This window comes from Humulus lupulus, chromosome 6 (assembly GCF_963169125.1).
Source record: "Humulus lupulus chromosome 6, drHumLupu1.1, whole genome shotgun sequence".
Classification (NCBI taxonomy): domain Eukaryota; kingdom Viridiplantae; phylum Streptophyta; class Magnoliopsida; order Rosales; family Cannabaceae; genus Humulus; species Humulus lupulus.
The window spans coordinates 160,438,206-160,461,053 of NC_084798.1; the positions used below are offsets into that span (position 1 = coordinate 160,438,206).

Consider the following 22,848-nt stretch of genomic DNA (forward strand, 5'->3'; position numbering starts at 1 on the left):
TAGGGAACTTCATGCACAGGTGGCGGATGGAAGTGATAGCTCCAACCTCTACCAGAGCAGGCCATCCCAGGATGGCGTTATACATCAAGGAGCAGTCCACCACCACCACAAAGTTGCAGTATTTGAAGGCCTAACGAAGGACCTCTCCAAGTGTTACAGGAAGCTTTATCTACCCCATCGGGATGTGGGCTTCTCCCAAGAATCCGTAAAGGGTTGAGGCGCACAAGGACAAATCTGCGGTGGTCAGTCCTATTTTCTCGAAGGCTGATCTAACTAGGATGTTCAACAAACTCCTATTATCCACCAGAATCTGCGCCACCATTTTGTTGGAGATTTGGCTCAATGGTTTGTGGTGCAGGAAGTGTACTCTTTGAGCATCGTCTTTGGAGAATGTTATGAATTGGTCATTCATCTGAGGCATTTGGGCAGGAAACTGAGCCAAAGCCAACACCTCACTGTCATGATTCAAAGCTCGCGCATACCTGTTCTATGATCCTTGGGAGGTGAACCCCTAGGTAGGACCCTCCTAAGATGGTTCCTACTCGCCTGTTCACCGGAGGAGGTCTTGGACCACTGGATGCTGCGAGGCCACATGAGCGACTACTAGGACCTGCGGGCCCATTGGCAGCACGGGCACTCCAGTCGTGGGGAGTTGGGCCTGGCGCACTCCACCCTTAGCATATTGGTGGAGATGTCCCAACTGTTGGGAAAACTTATACAAGATCTTTATTTATTTTCATGTAGATCTAATATTAAACAAATCAATATGAGATAACCTAGAACATGTTTCTAAAATTGAATTCAAAGAGAAATAATGATGAGAATACTTACATTATACGCAACGGAACGAATGAGTCATTCCTTCAGTTTCTCTAACCCTTGTATCCTTTCTGTCGCAAAGTATTACCAAGAAACTGAACCGATCTTTAATTTTCTTCACAACCTTCCAAAGTATCATTGGAATCACCTAGACTACAGTGGGCAATTCTCAACACATGATATATATACAGAGAGAAGAAAAGAAAAGAACAATAAGGCTTAGAAATGGACTTATGTTTAGAGAGAATTTAAAACCTATCAGAAACTTGTGTTTCCACTTATGACTTGACTTGTGTTTTCAACTCTCTCTTAAAATTCCTTTTATAGACTCAATTAGGTCATTTATTTAATTAAAAAAACAAAATAAAATAATAGCCAATTAACAACCCTAGGTCGAAATTATCATGGGCTTTAGGCCCGTGAAAAATCCCATTTGATTATAAGCCCATTGACTTAAAATCAAGGCTTGTATTATTTTCTATTGATTTAATTAATTAAATAATTATTTAAATCCTTTATCAAATTAATTATTTATAATTTGAACATTGATTTAAACTTATTTATTAATTTAGATACCAATTTATCTTAATTAATAAATCTGTCCTAATTTCTCTTTTCTTCTCAAAATTACATAACTCTGTAAAACTATCCAAAATTGGTCTGGTCAACTTTGATAATTCTAATTGATAATTAAATCAATTAATTGAGACTATCTGGATGATTTTATTCAAGGTACAGTGGGGACCAAGGGCCTATGAAATCAAGCTCCAATAAGTTATCATAAATCTAACAAATAAATTTACTAACTTATTAATTCCTCGTGACTCCACTAAAGACTCGGAATCGCACTCTTGAATTCATAGAACACTCTATAACAAATATAGATATGCTATTAATTATCCATTGTTACAACTTGTCACTCAATCCTCTATAGACGGTCTACAATGAGATGGGACTAAAATACCGTTTTACCCCTCATTGTATTTTATCCTTAAAACACTTAGTTCCTTGTAAATGATATTTCAGTAAACTAATATTAATTACTGAAATGAGATCTCTATCATTTAGTACCTTGAACCAAACTAAAAGGAAACCACGTTTCACTTCATCATCGGAAGCTATAGATGTTCATATCTATGATTAACACTCCCACTCAATTATACTACCAAGTTCCCAAGATGTAAGTATGGGCTAGTCCATAGGGTAAGCTGGTAATGAACAAGTCAAAGAACTCCAATAATACAATCAGTTAAATACTAACCACTTAGAATTGAGATTAAATTGACCTATGGTCAACTATATAATATGACTAGAATAAATAATAACAATATGTTTACTTATCATATCTACTGTCAATATCGGTCCAGTCCGATGTAACAAATACATCCGATCTTATCTACTTTGCTAATGTTCTAGAAAGAACATAACACTACAATGTGTAGATAGATCATATCGTAGATTGGTAAGTCACTAACTAATGTTAGGACTAACTTATTTTTTAACATATAATCATATTTATATTCCACTGTGATTACGTCACTATAAATATGAGCTATATGCTCGGGATTTAATAGAAGTTTATATTAAACAAATGATCATGAAAATAAAACATGTGAGCAAAGTGATTGATCAAGTCAAAAAATGATTTCTATTATTTTATTGATAATAAATGAGACTACAAAGAAATTGAGTTTTAATTAGGGCATAAAACCCTAACACCAACTTGATGAGGTTTTCGATCTCATCTTTGAGCTGGCAACACTCATTGGTGTGGTTACCTATGTCCTTGTGAAAACGACAAAACTTGCATGGATCTCGCCTTTCCCTGTCCCTTCGGATGGGTTATGGCTTTCGATAGTGAACGTGTTGTTCCGTGGCCATGAAGATGTTATCTCGAGAGTCCATCAAGTCAGTATACTTAGAGTACTACGAGAGATACTTCTCACCAGGGCTAGCTCCCTGCTCGGCAAGTGTGTTTCCATTTCCCTTGGGCTTCCGACCCTTGCCCTTGCCCTAGCGTCTACCGCCACTGGGGGTTCGACTGGGTGCAGTAGACTAGGCCATAGCGGCAACTCTGACACTGAATGCAGGTTGAAAAGCATTGTATCTTGTGGGTGTCGCTCCATATCCTGTCGGGGCCACGTTGAAACCAGGAGTTGGCACGGCATTGAAACCTGTGGGCGGGACGCTCAAGTTGGGCTGGACTCCTCCCAAGCCTAGTTGGACGGGAGCATAAGGGGAATACTGGATCCTCGAAGCCACGGGGCCATATACAGTTAGAGCGACGAAGGTGATGGGTTCTCCGATCGCTCCAATCTGGGCATCCTCCCAGCTGATATACTCTTGTGGCCAACGAATGAAGTCTTTGAGCCATCGGCATCCCCTCCGTTTAAGGTCATCCCAAAGCTGGGACCCCACGTGGATGCCAACCTGCAAGGCCATCATTTGCTGGCCATCATCAGCCCTCTTGGTTCTCGCCGCCTCTTCCTTGAAGCGTTTGATGTATGCCATGAGGATCTCAAAGGGCCCTTGTTTAATGTTGGCCAATGCATTGACCTCGAAGCTCACCTTTTGAGCTCTTATGAATTGCCTTCGAAAGGTAGATGATAGTTGATCCCACAAGTGAATGGATACTGGTTGGTGCTTCTTGAACCACTTGTCTACTGGTCCCGTTAGAGTGATCGGGAATACATGACATCTAGTGTCGTCGAAGACGCGGTGTACCGACATCAACCTGTTAAACTTACAAAGGTGGTCGGTGGGGTCCCAGCCACCATCATAGGGCGGGATGGTCGACATCTTGAAGCCCTGCGACAAGGAGGCTTCCACAATGTGGGGAGCGCATAACTCCACTTCTTCGTCTTCTAAGTCTGAGTCGTGGCCTTGCCGTCTGGCCATTCTTATGATGTTCTTCTTTAGACTCTCTAACTCCGCATGGAGAGGACTGCAGTCTTGGTTGATGCTCAATGCCAGGTTGCCTCTTCTTCAGGAGTTGAGGTTATCCCGTAGGTCAGATATACCTTTCTTGGCGGGTTCACGCCCATTGGCCTTATTACATCTTCGAACATTAAGGTTGTCCCACATGTCAGCTTGACCTTGGAACACGTCGTTATCCTTGGAACGAGCCACCTTAGTCTCTCCGTTGGACTCAATATTCTCATGTCAGATACTGATGCCACATTCTCGGTTCTGTGAGACGTTCCTTGAGCAGACCCCCAGACAATTGTTCCTACGGGGTTGGCGAGGTCCTGAGGGGACACCACCTCCAGGCCTCGCGCGATCTGTATGGGCACGTTGGGGTGGAACGCACCGAGCTCCACGGGCGATGATAGCCTAGCGGTGTCCTCGATCCCCTAGGCCATTACCTTTACCAGCTTGCTGGGGAACCTGGTTGCCCTCGGGGTCTTGACAAGCCCTCTTCTGCTTTGGAGCAGGATTATCGTCAACTTTTCCTTTGCCATGATCCTGTGGCGGCATTGGGGTTCCAACTCCAGCTGGATGCTTGGTGGGCACTCCAGTTGGCGGATCTCATGCCTCTTCAGCCAGGTACTCGGGGGGCACACTAGCTATATTGACAGGTAGCACTCTAATAGGGTGTGCAGGTGGCATGCCAGTTGGGTGCCCAGCTAGTATATTACCATTGGAGTCCACTCGTAGCCCTTGGGCTACAAGAGTGGCCTTCATGGCTAGCACCATCTCTTGTAGGGCGGCGATGTTACCCTCTTGGGCATCAGTCTTTCGCTGCTGGGTGGCCACCTGTTCACGGAGCACCACCACTTCCATTGTTTCCTTTGTGTCCATCGGCTGAGGGTATTATTCCTCATAATACTCCTGGTCGCCACCGTCATCTTCGCCATCGTACTCAGCGTCTTCGTCATAATCCTCCATCATTTCAGGCATGTTCTGAGGTGGTTGTCGACTGGTTTCCCCTCCTTCAACTACGGTAGGAGGGACTACATCGTCTGTGACATTTCTTCGAGTAGTTACCATGGTTATAAATTTTCTGAATGCTTATTTCAAGCTCTCAACGAAAGCACCACAATGTTGACTGCCTTTTTCGCTATCAACCTTAAAACAAGAGACTAAAGAAATAAACAACAAGAAAACAAAAGTTTTTACGTGGTTTAGGCTATAAAAGAGCCCTAGTCCACGAGCCTCTCGTATTAAGTGGGTTGGAAGCTTGTTGAGGCAAGCTCCAATAGAGTTTTCTCAGGCAGTGTTTAGATTGCTCTGAGTATAAGGTCTTTCTTTCTCTAAAAAACCGAACCCTTAACAATGAGACTCCTAACTCTATTTATAGAGACTGGAGTCACTAATACTAATCATCTTAAATTAATACTCATTCTTCCTGTTATTTGGGGATTAATACCACTTTAATGCATTGGGTTGCATTGAATAGAGACCACGGCCCAAGCGAGATATGCGCGGCCCGCTGCAAAAAGCTACCTGCCTTATAGGGAACAGGCCCCAGGTATTGTTAGGGCGTGTGCGCACTTCTCCATATCAAACGGCGTAGTGGGAATATGAATTTTCAAATCGTACAACTGACGACACTGTGGATAGATCGCCAAAAAGGTTGTCATATGATCTTGTGGCGCTGAAAGCCCGCATTGGCCGACACCTGGCGTCTATCTTAGGTCCGAGAACCAGAACCTCGGACTTGGGGGACGACTGAGGGAGGAGAGCTATTTCTGACGTTGCCTCACCTGGAGAACCCTCAGCTCCGAGGGTCGACCTCGAAGGGTAATCTACCTTGAAGGCACTCACAACCCACCAGTTGGCACAGACAGGTGGCCTCACCTGGAAGAACCCTCGCTTCGAAGAGAGACCTCGGGAGGTAACATACCCCGAAGATGTCTGCGAATGTCTGAGCCAGTCACTGTGAGTTGCCATGTGTCGAGAGGTGAAAATATGGACAACACGCAACATATCGTTACTATGAAGAAAAAAAACCTTCATGCACAACAAATGTCACATTGAACAATTATCACAAGAGTAAAAAATAATACTATTAATAATAAATAGGGATAATGGCAGCAAAACTACTCAAGTAGATTTAAATTTTACAATTAATTACCTATGTAAAAATTTTGGCTACAAAACTACTCAAGTAGTTAAAATTCTTGCAGTTAAATACTTAAGTAAAAATTTTGACAACAAAACTACTTAAATAATGGATTTTCTTATACTTAACTCATTGCCATTAAGTCAATTGTTAACCGTATGGGACATGTGGCAACCTCCAATTCGTCCAAAATATTTTTAAAATAATTAAAATATTAAAAAATTCATGAAACAATAAAAAAATATATATATTAATTCTTAAAATTTAATTTAAAATATTTTAAAAATAATTAAAAATTCAGAAAAAATAAAATAAAATATTTTAAATTCCAAAATATTAACACAAGTATTTTTAAAACTAAAAAACATTAATTTAATGAAAAATCTATATAAATTCGTAAAAATTTTATTTTGATTTTGATTAAAATCTAAATACAATCTAATTTCATGTTGTTTCAAAATGAAAATTTTATGATTTTTATTTAGATTTTTAATTAAATAATGTTATTTTTTTTTAGTTTTTTAAAATACATGTTTTAATTTTTTTTATGAATTTAAAATATGTTATTTATTTTTTTAGGAATTAATTTTTTTTCCTAAATTTTTAATTAATTTTAAAATATTTAAAAATAAAAAAATGGACAAATTTGAGGCTGTCATGTGTCCCATAGGGTTAGTTTTAACAGTTGACTTAACGCCAATGAGTTAAGTGCGTGACAATCCACTACTTAGTAGTTTTGCTGTTAAATTTTTTACATGAGTATTTAACTGCAAGAATTGTAACTAATTTAATAGTTTTGCCGACAAAATTTTTACATAGGTATTTAATTGCAAGAATTGTAACTACATGAGTAGTTTTACCGCCTTATCCCTAATTAATATGATTTTAATATCATATTTTATTATTAATATTATTATTATATTTTGTAACCTCAAACTTTTATTTATTAAATTCTTTTAGTCCTTTTTAGACTTTATAAATATGAGCTCTTTTTATCTACTTGGTATGCACTTTTTAGGTAGCAAAACTCTACCAAATTTCAATCTCACTTCTCATCTTCTCTCTAGAATTTTTATAAGAATGTGTAGCATAATAGGCTTACCTTCGTAGGAAGGTTAAGATGATTCTATACGTACTATGACTTTATTTTATATTTTTGATTCATTATGTGTTTTAAGTTTATATACTTGAGTGAGTTATTTCCTTTTATCTCTTTCTCTTCATTTTATTATCTTTATTTATATTTGCTAATAGTATACAAATTTTGTCACACACTTTCTATTCATTATCAAATTAATGAAAATAATATAGATAATATATTTATTATTTTCTCCATCTCATTCATATATATTTACTTTTGTCAAATCTATATATAATTAGTCATACTTTTTCTAAATAGTAAAATTAATATTTTTGTTAAGTTTTATGTTCAGTCTTTTATTATATTATTGTCAATGGTATAATATTATTTTTAAATTTCTCATGAGATTTATCTCATTATTTTATGGTAAATTATATAATTACTCAAATGGATTTTCGTGAAATATATTTGTTTTTTAATGTTAAATATTCTAAATAAATAGTAAAAATGTGAACTATCCATTTGCATAAATTTTGAGAATTAAATATCAAAATAAATAAATATGCATGCAGGTGAGTCTTGTTCCTCCAACTATTTGTTAGGTCAAACTTTAACCTATCTTTGTTTCTAAACTTTAAATCTAAAAAAACAATAAAAACATCACTTTTTATTTGTTCTCCGATTATTATTTTATCTCTACACATTATTTATTGATATAACTTTGTTTCTTTGCTGAATCGACCATTGGGCGTTAAACAAAACCCCACATATGAATCACTACTCCATGCCCAAAACAAACCCATTTATTATTTTTACGAGAATGCTAAATTTTAAGTTAAAAATCAAAGAAATGTGTCCAAAGAGAGAAATTGTAAGAGTAATGGCTGGCTACAGAGAATAAATGACACAGAGGTTATAGGCATCACTAGCCTCCCCTGTCGTTATTCCCTATCTTATACAGAGTCAATCAACGCTGTGGAAAAGCACTAAAGGTGACGCTAATGAGTTTTTTTTTTAGTAGTGATATCTCATTAAAGTAAAGGTAAGACCATTTTTGAACTTTTGTTGTAGTCCCGAAGATACTATTGATTGGCCTTTCTTTCAAAAAATTTAAGTTTTGTAACTTTGTACAGTTTTGAGTCATTGTTTTGTTAAGCTATTTTGTTGAAAGGGAGGAGTTCTCCTCAAGATATGGAACACACATTTGTAAGGTTATGAAGTACTTTTCTGATCAAATTATTTAGATTTTTTAAATTAAAATCTGAACCTTAAACTGTTTATAACATTTAGGATACTCAACTTCTTGATAAGTTTATAGTCCATTTTATTAAGGGGCAAAAAAAAAATCTTACCATAGAAGTGTTACCATTTGACTTGAAGGGTTGATTGTAAGCCACACTGCTAATTTAGCAAAGTTGAATAAAAACAAAACAAGAACAGAATATTGATAATGGATAAAGAACCTCTTCTAGTTTGTCTTTTTTCTCACTCTTTTTTTGTTTAAATATTCTCTTTTTTTTTTTCTAGTTTGTCAACCCTCAAGGAAATATATATTCTATTTCCATTTCCATCTGTATTTCTATAAACTAAATTTCATAATTTAAAATAATTAAAAATGAATTGTGAATGAATATTAATCTATGAGATTGGTGAAAATGGAAGGTACTATTATAGTGGAAAGCATAGATAACAATCCTTCCACCTATTCCCCCAAATAAAAAAATAAAAAATCTGATGCAATAAATTGTATATCAAGTGTGATTATTTCGGTTTATTTTCATTTTTTTTTTGCGTCAGCATTTTCATTTTTCATATCGAAAACTATCTTTTCAAATGATTAATAGTATTTGAGAGTTTGGCTAAGAAGCAGTAGACAATATCTGATGAAGAGAATCTCCTTAGTATAATAATATATATGCAAACACAAGAAAATCCTATTTGACTGTTATGCTTAAATCATTCTAAATAGTACTCTCTCTACCATTTTTTTTTTAAAAAATATGCCACATAAAACCAGAAATGAAGTCTTAAGGAGGCTGCAATATTGACCACCATTCTAACTTGGTCAACCCATTGTTCTCTACTAGTCATTTTTAAGGAAAAAAGAAAAAATTAGAAACATAGTAAGATCAAAATACTGGTGTCACATTTTATTATAATGATTCTTATTTCTGACCAAGTGTTATATGCCTCATCATTGTTTAATACTCCAACCATAGAATTGAAACCAACCAACATAGTACAACATTCAACATGACAGCGTACAACTCCAAAGCCTTTTCTTTTCTCCTCATATTTTCCTCCCTTTCTTACTTATCTCATGCATCAGATACCCTTAAACCTGGAGAGACTTTGTATAATTATGAAACCTTGGTTTCTTCTAATGGGGTGTTTGAGCTGGGATTCTTCAGTTCTGGTGATTCAAGCAATGAGTACATAGGAATCTGGTTTAAGAATGACAAGGACAAGAAGGCAGTTTGGGTTGCAAAAAGAGAAGATCCTTTCCCAGCTTCCTCAGGATCTCTCAGCGTTACTAAGGGGAACTTGGTTATATATAACAACAGAACATCAGATATGACCATACTCAATAGTGATGCACCTGCAACTAGTGAAGATACCATTGCTAAACTTCTTGACTCAGGAAATTTTGTCTTGATCCAAGACGAAAAGACGATATGGCAGAGTTTTGAACATCCAACAGATACATTTCTACCTGGAATGAAGTTGGGATTGTTTAACATTGGAGCAAGTCAGCCGAGGGTGCAGTTTCTTTTGTCATGGCTTAGTCCTGATGATCCAGATAAAGGTTCTTTTTTTTTAGGCTTTGACAGAGAAAACAAAACCCAGTTCAATATCTGGTTGGGTGAAAATGTTTATCAAGAGATTGGCTTTTGGGATGGACAAAAATTCAGATTATTCTTCGAAAGCTCTTCAGATAATCACAACTTTAGTTATGTATCAAAAGAGAAGGAGACTTATCTTATTTTCAATAACAAAGAAAGCAATGTGTACTCATGGTTTGTCATGGCTCATAATGGGGTTATCAATGAGTATAGGATGGAAGATCAGCAGATTTCAATGGTCAACTATTCGCTTTGTGATGGCACAACAGAAAGGAATTCTAGTGGTTGTTTGATCATTCCATTAGTTTGTGAAAATGGTGATGATTTCTATGAGATAAAAGGACTAATGCCGACTTCAATAATCACTCGAAGGGCTACTGCTATTGGTCTAAATGGCTGTGAGCTGCTGTGCAGGAGCAATTGTTCATGTGTTGCATACGCTTACTCAAATGGTCATAGAGCTGAATGTGAACTTTACTATGGAAGTAAGGTGGATCTTCTGAAAATGACAGGGGAGGGAAACCAGGCTATTCTTTTGCGCGGACATCGTAAATCTGGTAAGCTTTTTTATTTCTACTATGAAATCAGAAGCTTTAAACTTATGTTATAACCATATTGTATCATGTGGTTTACTGTTATGATCTTTAGCTTCATTTTTCTTATAGATGACGAGTTGTGAACTATTCTTTTCTTTTCCTCGAGTGTGTTATGTCTGATGGCTCTTATTTTTCTTTCCTCAGAACAAAATAGGAAGAAGAACCGGTTGATTCTTGTCACAGCCGGAGTGATGTCCTTGATATTGGTTATTATGATCTTATTGGCCACTTATTTAATAAGAAAGTACAGACTCATAGGTACCTTATTCAAGTTTAACTATGTTATAAACACATTTAAAGTTACCATAATATTTCAAATTGAACTAATTTTATATGTCACAGGATTTGATTGGCAGAGGGATGGCATGAGAAGCAATATGAGGTTGTTACTGTCACAGTTTACTAATGAAAATGATATTAAATCAAATATTATTGGATTCAGTAAGAGAAAGAATCAAGACATGCTCCCACTTAGATTTTCTTGTGTAGTGGCTGCCACTGAAAATTTCTCTGCTGCAAATAAGCTTGGAGAAGGTGGTTTTGGACCAGTTTATAAGGTATCCCTTTTCTTTCTACAGAATAACATAAAAAAAATTTTAATAAAAGGAATAGGCCTTGCTTTCTATCTTATTTCTGATAAAAACATAAAATTTTATATATTCAATTGCAGGGTAAGTTATTTGGACAAGACATAGCAGTGAAAAGGCTTTCGAAGAATTCTGGACAAGGACTAATGGAGTTCAGGAATGAGGTGATGTTAATTTCTAGCCTCCAACATAGAAATCTTGTTAAGCTTCTGGGATTCTGCATTCATCGAGACGAAAGGATCTTAATCTACGAGTACATGCCTAACAAAAGCTTGGATTCCATCATTTTTGGTAACCAAATTAATTTTTTAATTTTCTTGGTTTATCATCATCTCTTGTTCATTTGAAATTACTTTCAAGCACTCAAACATTGGAGTTGAAGCAGATCGAACGAAAAGATTAGTACTTGATTGGCGAACACGCAAGAACATCATTGAAGGGATAGCTCAGGGGCTTCTCTATCTTCACAAGTACTCAAGACTAAGAATCATTCATAGAGATCTCAAAACTAGCAACATTTTATTGGACAACTATATGAACCCCAAAATATCTGATTTTGGTCTTGCAAGAGCAATTTTTGAGAATGAACATATAGCTAAAACAAAGAAAATTGCTGGAACATAGTAAGTACCCTAGAAGGATTTGCTGTCCTTATTTCCATTTCATATTGTTCATATACAACTAAGCTAACTTTTCTCTTTCTCTTGGCATTAAAATCAGTGGCTATTTGTCTCCTGAGTATGCATTGCATGGACTTTTCTCAACAAAATCTGATGTATTCAGCTTTGGAGTCATCTTGTTTGAAATCATTAGTGGAAGGAAGAATTCAATCTTTTGTGAGTCAGATTGCTCCAACTTACTAGGACATGTAAGTTTCCAAACGGGATCTTGGAATTCTTGATATATTTTGAGCTTAGTACATAAAAATTATAATACCATTGATAAGGGCAAATGCATCTATCTTATATTTTCAATCAAAGTGTTGATTGGCATGATTCTAATAGCAAAACTCATCCTGAATCTCACACTAATCAATGATTGTGATTCAATAGACACATTTATTAGCATTTTTTATCAAAAAATAAAAAATAAAATGAATTGAATCGATCACTAATCAATGACTATGATTTAAAAGATGAATCTATTGCTATCATTTATCATATTAAAATTCTCATGTAAAATTTTTAAGGCCTGGAATCTGTGGAGTGCTGGGAGCTGCATAGAGTTGATGGATCGAACATTGGCTGGTACTTGTCCAATGACTGATCTTATGATGTACATTCAAGTGGGCCTACTATGTGTCCAAGAAACAGCTGAAGATAGACCCAGCATATCAGATATTATTTCAATGTTGAGCAATGAAGGGGCCAGTCTACCTATGCCTAAACAGCCTGCATTTTCTACCCACTTAATGACAGATGGTACTACTTCATCAAGAAGAACTCAATATCCATCTCAAAACCTTGTCTCATTAACCGGATTCGTAGCTCGATAACAAGATCTCAAAACCAATTTTTTACACATTCATCCAAGAACTTGGGATAAAATCTCATCTTTATGAAAACTTTTAGGCCTACCCCATAATCAGAAGTACTAATATAGTCCACCCCATATAGATTGTTGTCTATAAAATACCCATCAAGAAAATCCCTTCTTTTTTTTATGGACTGCTAATGGGAATTTTGGACTGACACAATTGGGCCGAAAGTACCAAAATAGTAAGCTCCATATCTACTATAACGATTTTTTAGTCTTATATGAAGCCTAGGTGACTCAGGCCCAAAGTTTACGACTACTGTCAGCATGATGTCAGCTTAAGCCAATCAAAACATGACACATCTCATCTTCACAATTTCTATTTTTTCAGAAGCTGACAAAATTTCTTATATCAAGTTTGGTCTTAGGATGGACATTTACTATTGTGGAGATTGAAACTCTGACAAAGATCAATTGTATTTGTATCCTGATAGCTCATGATATGAATGTTCAATGTAGACTCTTGTGTTTTTATAGAACTCAATTATATCAATTTTAATTATTTTATTTTGTTACTTTCTTAAAATATTATTTATTCTTGCATAGTTATATTTCCCTTTGAATCCTCATGTTCCCAACCGACTAGACAATCTGTTAGTTGAATTTAATCCTTCTTCACAGAAGGAAGAATATACTCATATGCAATATACATACATTTGTAAAATATGAGTGGAAATTTTATATTTCTCAATTATTATTTAAAACATTTATTTATTGATAAAATATAATTTAGTGGATAAAAGATTTATATTTTTTTTCTTCCACGTTTTTTATTTTAAATTTAACATTGACCTACTACTTATATCTGTTTATGATAATGAAAAAAAAAACAAAAAGGGGATTAATTGTTTTCAAATGGATATAATATTATGATGAGAATAATTCTGTCTCATTTTGATAATTATTCTGTTCGTATAAAAAATTAATAGCTATTGGATTCTAACCAAACATGATTTTGAATAATATAAAGTCTTGGACAGAAGTTCGATAGAGTAGGACCATTGTAATTATAAACAAGTAAAATCAAATTAAGTATGCATACAAATAATCAAATAATGTTACAAAAAAAATAAAAAATAAAAAGCATAAAAACAAATAAATGCATTGGACCCCCATTATGATATGTTCCAGATCAAAACAAATCACTAGCATATATCAAAGGACATGAAAGGATCAAATGCAGTTTATGCATCCATATCCTTTTGGATTTGACACATTTTCACTGAAATTCATGCTTTTCATAGAACAATTTTTTCTAGGTCTACCATTTTCCTCATAAATTATTACTATTCCTTTCTTCTTATACTTATCTCTCAGTTTGGTCCCCACATTTTCTTGTGAGATGTCAGATTGCCATGTTATGCTCAGTTTTTTTTAATAAAATAAAGAAGTACAAGGGTTTTTTTTTTTTTTTTACCAAAAACAAATAGAAGGGTTATGTGTAACACATTTGGATCGAGTTTCTTTTATTAGGAAATGTTTAATGCAAATTAATCACTCTTCTAACTAAAAGAACCAGAGCATAATTTTTTTATTATTATTTTGTATTATGGTAATTTTCATTTAAAAATATACATTTTTGTCCAATTTTGACAAAAAAAAAACTTTTTTTTAAAGTAAAATGAATGATTTCATTGATTTTTTTTTCCTAGACTTTACTATTTAAATTGAAAAATGTGTAAGATTACAATTTAACCTTATTATCTAGCTAAAGAGAATGCAAAGATGCCTCAGAAAATTAAACAATAAAAAATTAAAAAAAATAAACAATGAAAACCTATTTTTATCTCACCAAATGACCTACAAAATAAATAAATAAAAGTGGATTAATATCGAATATTAAATAACGATTCTTAAATAATTTTAAAATGAAAAAACAAAGACTTATCTATGAGATCCCCAAAATTGGCTGTGTCACCTCTAGATCTAATTTATTCATTAGGCTAATCAAATACATGCACCACAAATCAATAAAGTTATCTCTTATCCAACAAAGATAAGTAAAACTTATAGAAAAAATAAAAGTAGAAGTGTTTTTGGAGTTTGGGGTTTCCACTCAACAATTTTGTTTAAGGAGATTAGCAAAATAATTATAATAATAGTGTTGGAAAAAATTAAGTGAATGAGAAATGGATGCCTAAAATGGTAATGATTCAGCAAATCATTTTGATTAAAGATGAGATTATCATAATATTGTGTGATTTATTCTAATTGATTTTAGCAAATCACTTTGATCAAAATTGAGATATCAGAATATTGTGTGATTAATTCTGATTGATTTTCAGAAAATCACTTTGGATAACAACTGATATTACCAGAATACGTGTAATTAATTATGATTGATTTTTCATAAATTAAAATCCTAGATTTGTGGGTTATTTGAGCATTAATGCATTTGATTTCACACACATTTTCAACCCTCCATGAAGCATAAATAAGGAGGCTTCTCATCTCATTCTAAGACACACATATACTAAGTATCACACACAATAGTCTTTGTCTATTTCTCTCTTTTGTTTTTGTAGTATTTTCATGTGATAGAGGAAATGTTTGTTTCGAGTTCATCTAAGTAGACGCAGTGGTGTTTTCGTCCTGATTGATAGCTGTTTATAACTTGGGAAGTAGTTGCTCACGAATCCTTTAGCTCCGTTCAGGTAGAGGGAGCAAATCTGCTTTATGGAAAAGCATGTTTTGCATGTCTCGACTTTGGTTTATTCATTGTATTGTATTTTCACATTTCTTTTCTTCAATTAAATATATTTGTTTATATATTTTGTTATTCTCTACTATATTAATTCTAACAGTCTTAAAGCAGAATTTCGACTCCTTAAAGAAGAACAAATTGAAGGGCGGAAACCATTTCTAGATTTTGTTTATTTTGCTATTTAATCGGTGCTGATAATATTTTATTATCTTTCTATACTCCCAATTTTGTTTAGTTTATATATATATATATATATATCTTAATTACTGAATAGTTGTATGTATAAAACACACACACACACACACACACATATATATATGGAAGACTTCTCAATGGTTACTACCCATAAATGAGTACTAACAATTATGATGATGTGGTAACATAGTGACTTGGTCCAACAAGTAAATATTTTTTTCTACATTAATTTTGAATTTAATTTTTTTTTTGCCATAATTAATGGTGTTTCCAACTAATGAGAAACACTTGCTATATTTAGAAATTGACAGATATTTGAAAAATGAAAAGTTTACAAATATTATATTTTCATAATAAATACATGTTTTTTCATCAAGAAACCCTTCCAAAAATTTGAAAAAATCAAAATTTATTTTTAGAAATATTAATTAACAACTATAAATATGAACCGTTGATCTTAATCCAATGGTTAACATTAAAGTAATCATCCATGGGTAGTAACCATTAAGAGTGCACCCATATATATATTTATATAAAATGACTAGTCTTGTACAGTCTTTGGCATGTTTGGTGCTTGTTAAGGCTTGTCTTGTGCCTGTTTTGTTTGGTTTTGTGTCATGTTTAGGCTAGTTTTGTGTCTTCTCAGGCTAGTTGTGCATGCTAAGCCTTTTTGTGTGCATGCTCACGCTAACAATGACACCCTCAGTTTCAGAGACCTTCAAAATAAGTGTTATTAGAATAATATTTAATTATATTTAAAAAAAAATCTTTTTCCATAAATATTTTGGTTGTTTTATATTGCTACTATTATAATTATTTTTGTTAATCTCCTTAAACAAAATAATATTTTGGGATCTTAATTTCTGAAAATCAATCAGAATTAATCACACAATATTCTGATATCTCAACTTTGACCAAAGTGATTTGCTAAACTCAATCAGAATAAATCACACACTATTTTGATAATTTCATCTTAAATCGAAGTGATTTGTAGAATCAATATCGTTTTAGACATCAATTTCTCATTCACTCAATTTTTTCCAATAATCTTCCACATGAATGAAATTGATCCACGTTTAGAAACAATGACTCGACACAACTCGATGCAACAAGGTGATAAATTCTATGATTGATACCTTCGTAGGATAGGTGGGTGTTAGATTTTAAATCTTCCCTTGTGAGAATATATTTACTTTACAAATTGATCAGTAGACACAATGTCTTTGAACTGTTTTGTCGTTTGTGTAAACGATGATATATCTCACACATATATCTTTCCGACATAGTTTCAATTCTCATGGTTATGTTCATTTCGGTCGTGAACATTTGCATGGTTCTGCAAGAGGTTTTAGAAAATTGAGCCCCCACAATTTTCCTTCAAAGCAGCCCCACTTATCTCTCACATAGGTGACCTCTTATCTAAGAGCAATCTCACATTACTCTGCTCGGACTTCCGACGAGTAAGGGTCATTAAAAGCTTAAGCTTAACCTCTTTCCACAACGGGCATCACTGTTTCATCATTGGAATGGATAGGGGTAATCCCCCACAGTGATCCTACTCGGTCTCCATAACTAGGTTTTCCCATTGAATCTATATCTTGGGATCTCTAGTCAACTAGGTTGGGTTTCCTTTATATCGACCTTAATGTCCTTTGGGCTTAAGTCCCATTCCTTCGGATGTCTTTTCAACTTGATATCTGTTAAACCCTTTGGTTAGCGGATGCACAATGTTATCTTTTGACTACACATAATCAATCGAGATAAGTCCAGTTGAGATTAATTGTCTAACGATATTATGCCATCGACGTATGTGTCTAGACTTACCGTTATACAAAACATTCCGTGCCCTGCCAACTATTGCTTGGTTATCATAATATATGCATATTGCAGGCACAAGTTTAGGCCATTCTGGAACATCCTCCAAGAAATTACGCAGCAAATCTACTTCTTCACTACATTTATCCAGAGCTACAAACTCATATTACATCGTGGATCTAGTGATTACAGTTTGTGTTTGAGGATTTCCATGAATCAGTTGCGCCACCTAGAGTGAACACATATCCACTAGTACATTTCGAGTCTTGGATGTCATATATCCAGCTTGCGTCAGTGTATCCTTCAAGAACAACTGAATCTTTGCTATAGTTCAACCCATAGTCACGAGTATACCGCAAGTACCTAAGTACCCTTATAATTGCCTTCCAGTGGTCAACACCTGGATTACTTGTGAATTGACTTAAAGTACTTACAGTGTAGGCAAAATCTGGTCTTGCACAACTCATCAAGTACATTAGACTGCCTATCACTCTAGCATACTCAGCTTGAGCGACATTGTCACCTTTATTCTTGGACAGATGATGACTTATGTCAATTGGTGTTCTGGACACACCATAATCATTTTTAACAAATTTGTCAAGAATCTTGTCCACATAGTGTGAGTGACTCAAACTAAGTCCAACTAACGTCCTTGTAATGTTTATTCCTAAACTTACATCAGCCAGTCCCATGTTCTTCATGTCAAACCTTGAGTTCAACATATCTTCGGTAGATTTTACCATTCGTTGGTTGCTTCCAACAATGAGTATATTATCTACATACAAACAAAGAATAATATATCCATCGTTTGTATTTTTTATATAAACACAATTGTTTCATTGATTGATTTTGAAGTCACTTGTCATCATGACACTATCAAATTTTCCCTACGCATATATATATATATATATTACTACATAAAATGTTCATGCTGCATGTAATATATAAAATTTCAAGTTAAGGTAACTTAAACTTAAATTATATAAAGTATGTGCATATATGTATGTAAAATTCATATACAATTGTTTTCATATAAATATATATATATATTAATATGCATAAATCATACATATATTAGTAAAAATAAATCTACACAATATGTTCATAATTATCATGTTGATAATATACTTCCGCATATATATATAAATATGGAGTACTCTTAATGGTTACTACCCATGGATGGTTACTTTAATATTAATCATTGGATTAAGATCAACGATCCATATTTATAATTGTTAATTAATATTTCTAAAAATAAATTTTGATTTTTCAAATTTTGGAAAGGCTAACTGATGACATGACGACCACATATTTATTAATTAAAGAATAAAAAAAAATCTTATTTAATATTTATTCTCTATTCCTGATTCATTCATTTTATGCGGTCCATGAGAAAAAAAAAACTATTTTGGAATTAATGAGAATAATTAATGTGACCATTATCTTTCCAACTAATGTTTATTGTTTAGTGAATGGCTTCTCGGACAAACGAAATCTGGTACTAGTGATACTCAGTCCTATTAGACGTCCTTTCTTTAGCCAATTTAATTTTTCATTTATTTTAATTAATTCATCATTAAATTAAAATATATATCAAGCAATTATCCTTATAAAATGTAAAAGGCTCTTAAAATTTCTAAAATCATATTAAAATAATCGGATTTATCATGTTATTAAATTTAATAAATTCCTCTTTAAATTTAATGATTTCATAGATTTTAAGGCAAATCATCTCTTAAAAATAATAAAAAGCAAAAAATAAAAATAAAAAGAGGCAAATCCTCATTATCCAATGGGTATTACAATTATTAATCTCATCAAAGGACATAAATGCAAACTTATATGGAGAACAAATGCATCTCAAAATCTAACATTTGTCAATGAAAAACAAATTTTTTGCTACCACTAGATTTCCCTAACAAAAAACAAAATAACAAGGACAATCTTGACAATGCATGAAACCATAATACCATCTAAGATATTCGGTACAAACACGACTAATAGTCCTACAAACATCCACAAAGGGAACATTATTATTAAACTAAAAGCATAAAAAACGAAAAACTCAAAACATCAAAACAAGGGAACCCCACGATAAAGACTAGACCCAACCACCACAGGCAGCAACCTCCCGTCCATTTGACAGAGGAGATCGCTCGACACAACCACCAAACACTCGTCTAGTGATCAAAACGGGAGCCACAGGTAACCAGCGAGAACATTCCCATGAGCCCAAGCCCGACAGAGCCTCCACCCCCCAAGGGACGCACCCTACTAGACCATAATCCCTGTCGAAACGAGATCCCGGAGCCACAGAGAGCACCACCATGAATATAATTTTTTATGAGAAATTGTACATTAAGAAATATGAGATTTATTTTGTATGATAAGAAAATATAAATTTAACATATTTATCATATTAGTCTACTTGTCCTATGATATGATTAGCGAGAAAATAAATCATTAATAGATAATAATTCGAAGTCTTATTAATATTAAAGGAATTATACTTTAACAAAGTTAATTAATTTAACATAGAAAATTATTAAATAAAACTGAAAAAAATCAACTAAGTAAATATTGAATTAAGTTTGACAAACTAATATGATCACAATTTATTCTAAGGATCCGATAAAATCCTTAGTCTTACCCAAATATGACGAATAACTAGAGCTTGGATCGTTATTTTACTATATTTTAAGTTTCTTTGTAAATCTTTTAATGTTGGCATCATAAATTTATTTTAATTAATTAGGATATTTTAGTATAGATTCATATTTATTGTTTTAAAATAATATTATTTTCCAAATTATAATAAATTATTTTTTATTGAATAAGGAATCTTTTATATATTTCATGTTTATTTTCCAAACATTATATCACACGTTGTTCAATCTGATAAATAAGTTAAATCTGACATTTATTTTATAATTAAAAACTTATATGAGAAATTATATTACACCTTATAGATGTATGAATGCATAAAAAATATTTGTACATTCTTCCTTAAGTAAATTGACTAAAATATAACAATTAAAATCTTAAATTCTACTTATAAAGTTTCACACCCCATTTCTAATAGAATTAAATTTCTATTTTATTTTTCATTTAAATTGATTCTTCAATCCTTTATAATTATATACGAATATAAACATTATTAAGAAACCATAAAATATAAAAGTAATTTTTTTTGTATTTGTTATCCTTATTTTCACCGAGTGACACGTGACATGCGTTAGGAGTAATCTAGTGTACACGAAAGATGAGATTCTTAGAACTTAATTGGAGTCCCTTGGAAGGAAGGCTTTGCTCATTATTGACTGTTCACCGCCTCTAGAGAAGCATGTCCTCGTGGAAGGTTACTTCTTGAGGACTACTTACAATCTCTCCAATTCACATCTCCTCCGCACAAGTCCTCCAGGCCGGCAAGATCCTTCCTTCGGGCATGGAGGAGGATTGTCAGATGTCATGCACAACGACATTGGACCACAAGCAGCCTTTTCATGGTCATTGTAGCACAGGGCGTGTTGTCGACTCCATACAAGCAACAAGCAGGACGTCTCACGACGCTGTCTAACATGGGAAAACGTGCAGCTACTCTCTGACACTATCAGGGACGTGTTACCCCCCAAAAAGTGGTGGGTTGTAACCTCGTAAAAGGGCCCACTATGATACGTCTGGGCCCACCATCACCTTAACTAGTGGAATGTATCATTTATTAGTCATTAATACCCCATTAAGGGATAATGTTGTAATAAATCTCCATCAACGAGTTAATTTCCATCATCCATCTATAAAATAGGGCTAGGGCACACATTGTAAAGGATCCCATATTTTTTGCATTCAGAGCACTGCTAAAATGCTGTCCGAACTCCTTAAAACCTTGAACCTCCAAGCTTCTCAAATTCTAATACAAGTGACTCATGGACCAGGATTAATTAATAACCTGAACCATGTAAATCTATGTGTCTCCATCTTCATTTCTTTAAGCTTTTATTTAATTGGTTGTTAGCGAAAAAAACTAGTCAACATTTTGGTGCTTTCATTGAGAGCTTGAAGAAAACTTTGAGATACAATCATGGTGACTACTAGACGCAACGTTACTGAAGAAATTCCTCCTCCCACCGTCGCTAAGGGAGGAGAACCAAGTTGACCACCTCTACCAGATGATCTGGAGGTGGCCTACAACAATGGCTACGATGAGAACATCGACGAGGACAGAGACAAATACTATGAAAGTGAGTGCCCATTCGTTTTATACGGAGGAGCCACCAAAAGTGGTGGCCCTCAAAGTTCAAATCGCCTCCCAACAGTAAAAGATAGAGGGTAGTATCGCCGCCCTACAGAAGGTTGTTAACGCCATGAAGGTTACTTTGGCGACTCAAGGGCTGCAAGTTGAACCTCATGGCAAAGTACCACTTAGGTAGCCAGCTGGCATGCCACCTGCACACCCAGCTGGAGTGCCACATACTCAACTAGTGGGCGTTCCCCCGACCACCTCGCTGGTGTGGCACAAGATTCGCCAGCTGACGTGCCACATGTGCACCTAGCTAGAGCACCGCTCACACCTCAAGCTCATGGGAAGGAAAAAATTTAGCCCTCCTAGAAGAGAAAGATGACTTGTCGGGCCTTCGAGCCCATTCATGTCCCGAGAAGGGCCAGCGACCCTGAGTTTCATGGGGTTTGAGAACACTGCCAGGCCGCCAGCATCTGTGGAGCCTGGGGCCTTCTGCCTAGGCACGTTGTGACAGATCGCGTCAATCTTGGAGGAGGAGTTCCACCAATGCCTCAAAACCCCAAAGAAACCCTAGATAAGGGGCCAATAGGAGAAATGTCTTCGCTAACCGAGGACAAGGAATCAATGTCTCGGTTAACAATGAGTATGTTGATTTTGAGGGGGAAACAGAAGTAGGATTTCTCGAGGACAGTTGTCGCCGCAACGCGCAACCCGACCTGAACGCTCGTAGGAATAGAACAGCTCCAGAGGATGTCCCTGGGAAAAAACCACAACTGGAACTCCAAGACAATCTTAGTGCTCGGAGGAGAGAAGCTATGCCTGGCCAGAGGGCATACTAGGCACAATGTGCCAACCAAGACCTTGGCTCTCTCCGCGTGGAGCTGGTGGGTATAAAGAAAATTATGCTGAAGATGCCCAAGAAACAGGGCCATGACTTTGACTTGGGGGATGAAGATGGGAAGCCATATGCCCCACACATTTTCGAAGCCCTGTTGCCTCGAGGCTTCAAGATGCCAAATATAACTCCTTCCAGTGACCCTCCGACCATATGTCTAAGTTTAATAGATTGATATCGGTACATCGCATCTTCGAGGATGCCAGATGCAACATCTTTCCGTTAACCCTGGCGGGACCTGCAGACGAGTGGTTCAAGAAACACTAACCAGGATCAATCCATTCCTGACACCAACTCTTTTTTGCCTTTCGAAGACAATTTATAGCTGCTCGGAAGGTGCACTTTGAGGTCAACACTTTAGCCAACATTAAGCAGGGACCTCTTGAGACCCTCAAAGCGTACATCAAATGCTTTAAAGAGGAAGTAGCTAGGACTAATAGGGTCGATGATGGCAAACAATTGATGGCCTTGCTAG

At 34.9% G+C, this 22,848-nt stretch overlaps 1 protein-coding gene across 1 annotated transcript; it reads left to right on the plus strand.

The window, feature by feature from the left end:
* Positions 1-9,218: 9,218 nt before the first annotated feature.
* LOC133785614 (receptor-like serine/threonine-protein kinase SD1-8) lies at positions 9,219-12,896 on the plus strand. The gene is made up of 7 exons (XM_062224833.1): positions 9,219-10,365; positions 10,549-10,662; positions 10,747-10,961; positions 11,075-11,282; positions 11,377-11,614; positions 11,712-11,859; positions 12,181-12,896. The coding sequence occupies exons 1-7, from the start codon at positions 9,219-9,221 to the stop codon at positions 12,484-12,486; spliced, it is 2,376 nt and encodes a 791-aa protein (XP_062080817.1). The 3' UTR covers positions 12,487-12,896.
* Positions 12,897-22,848: the final 9,952 nt, after the last annotated feature.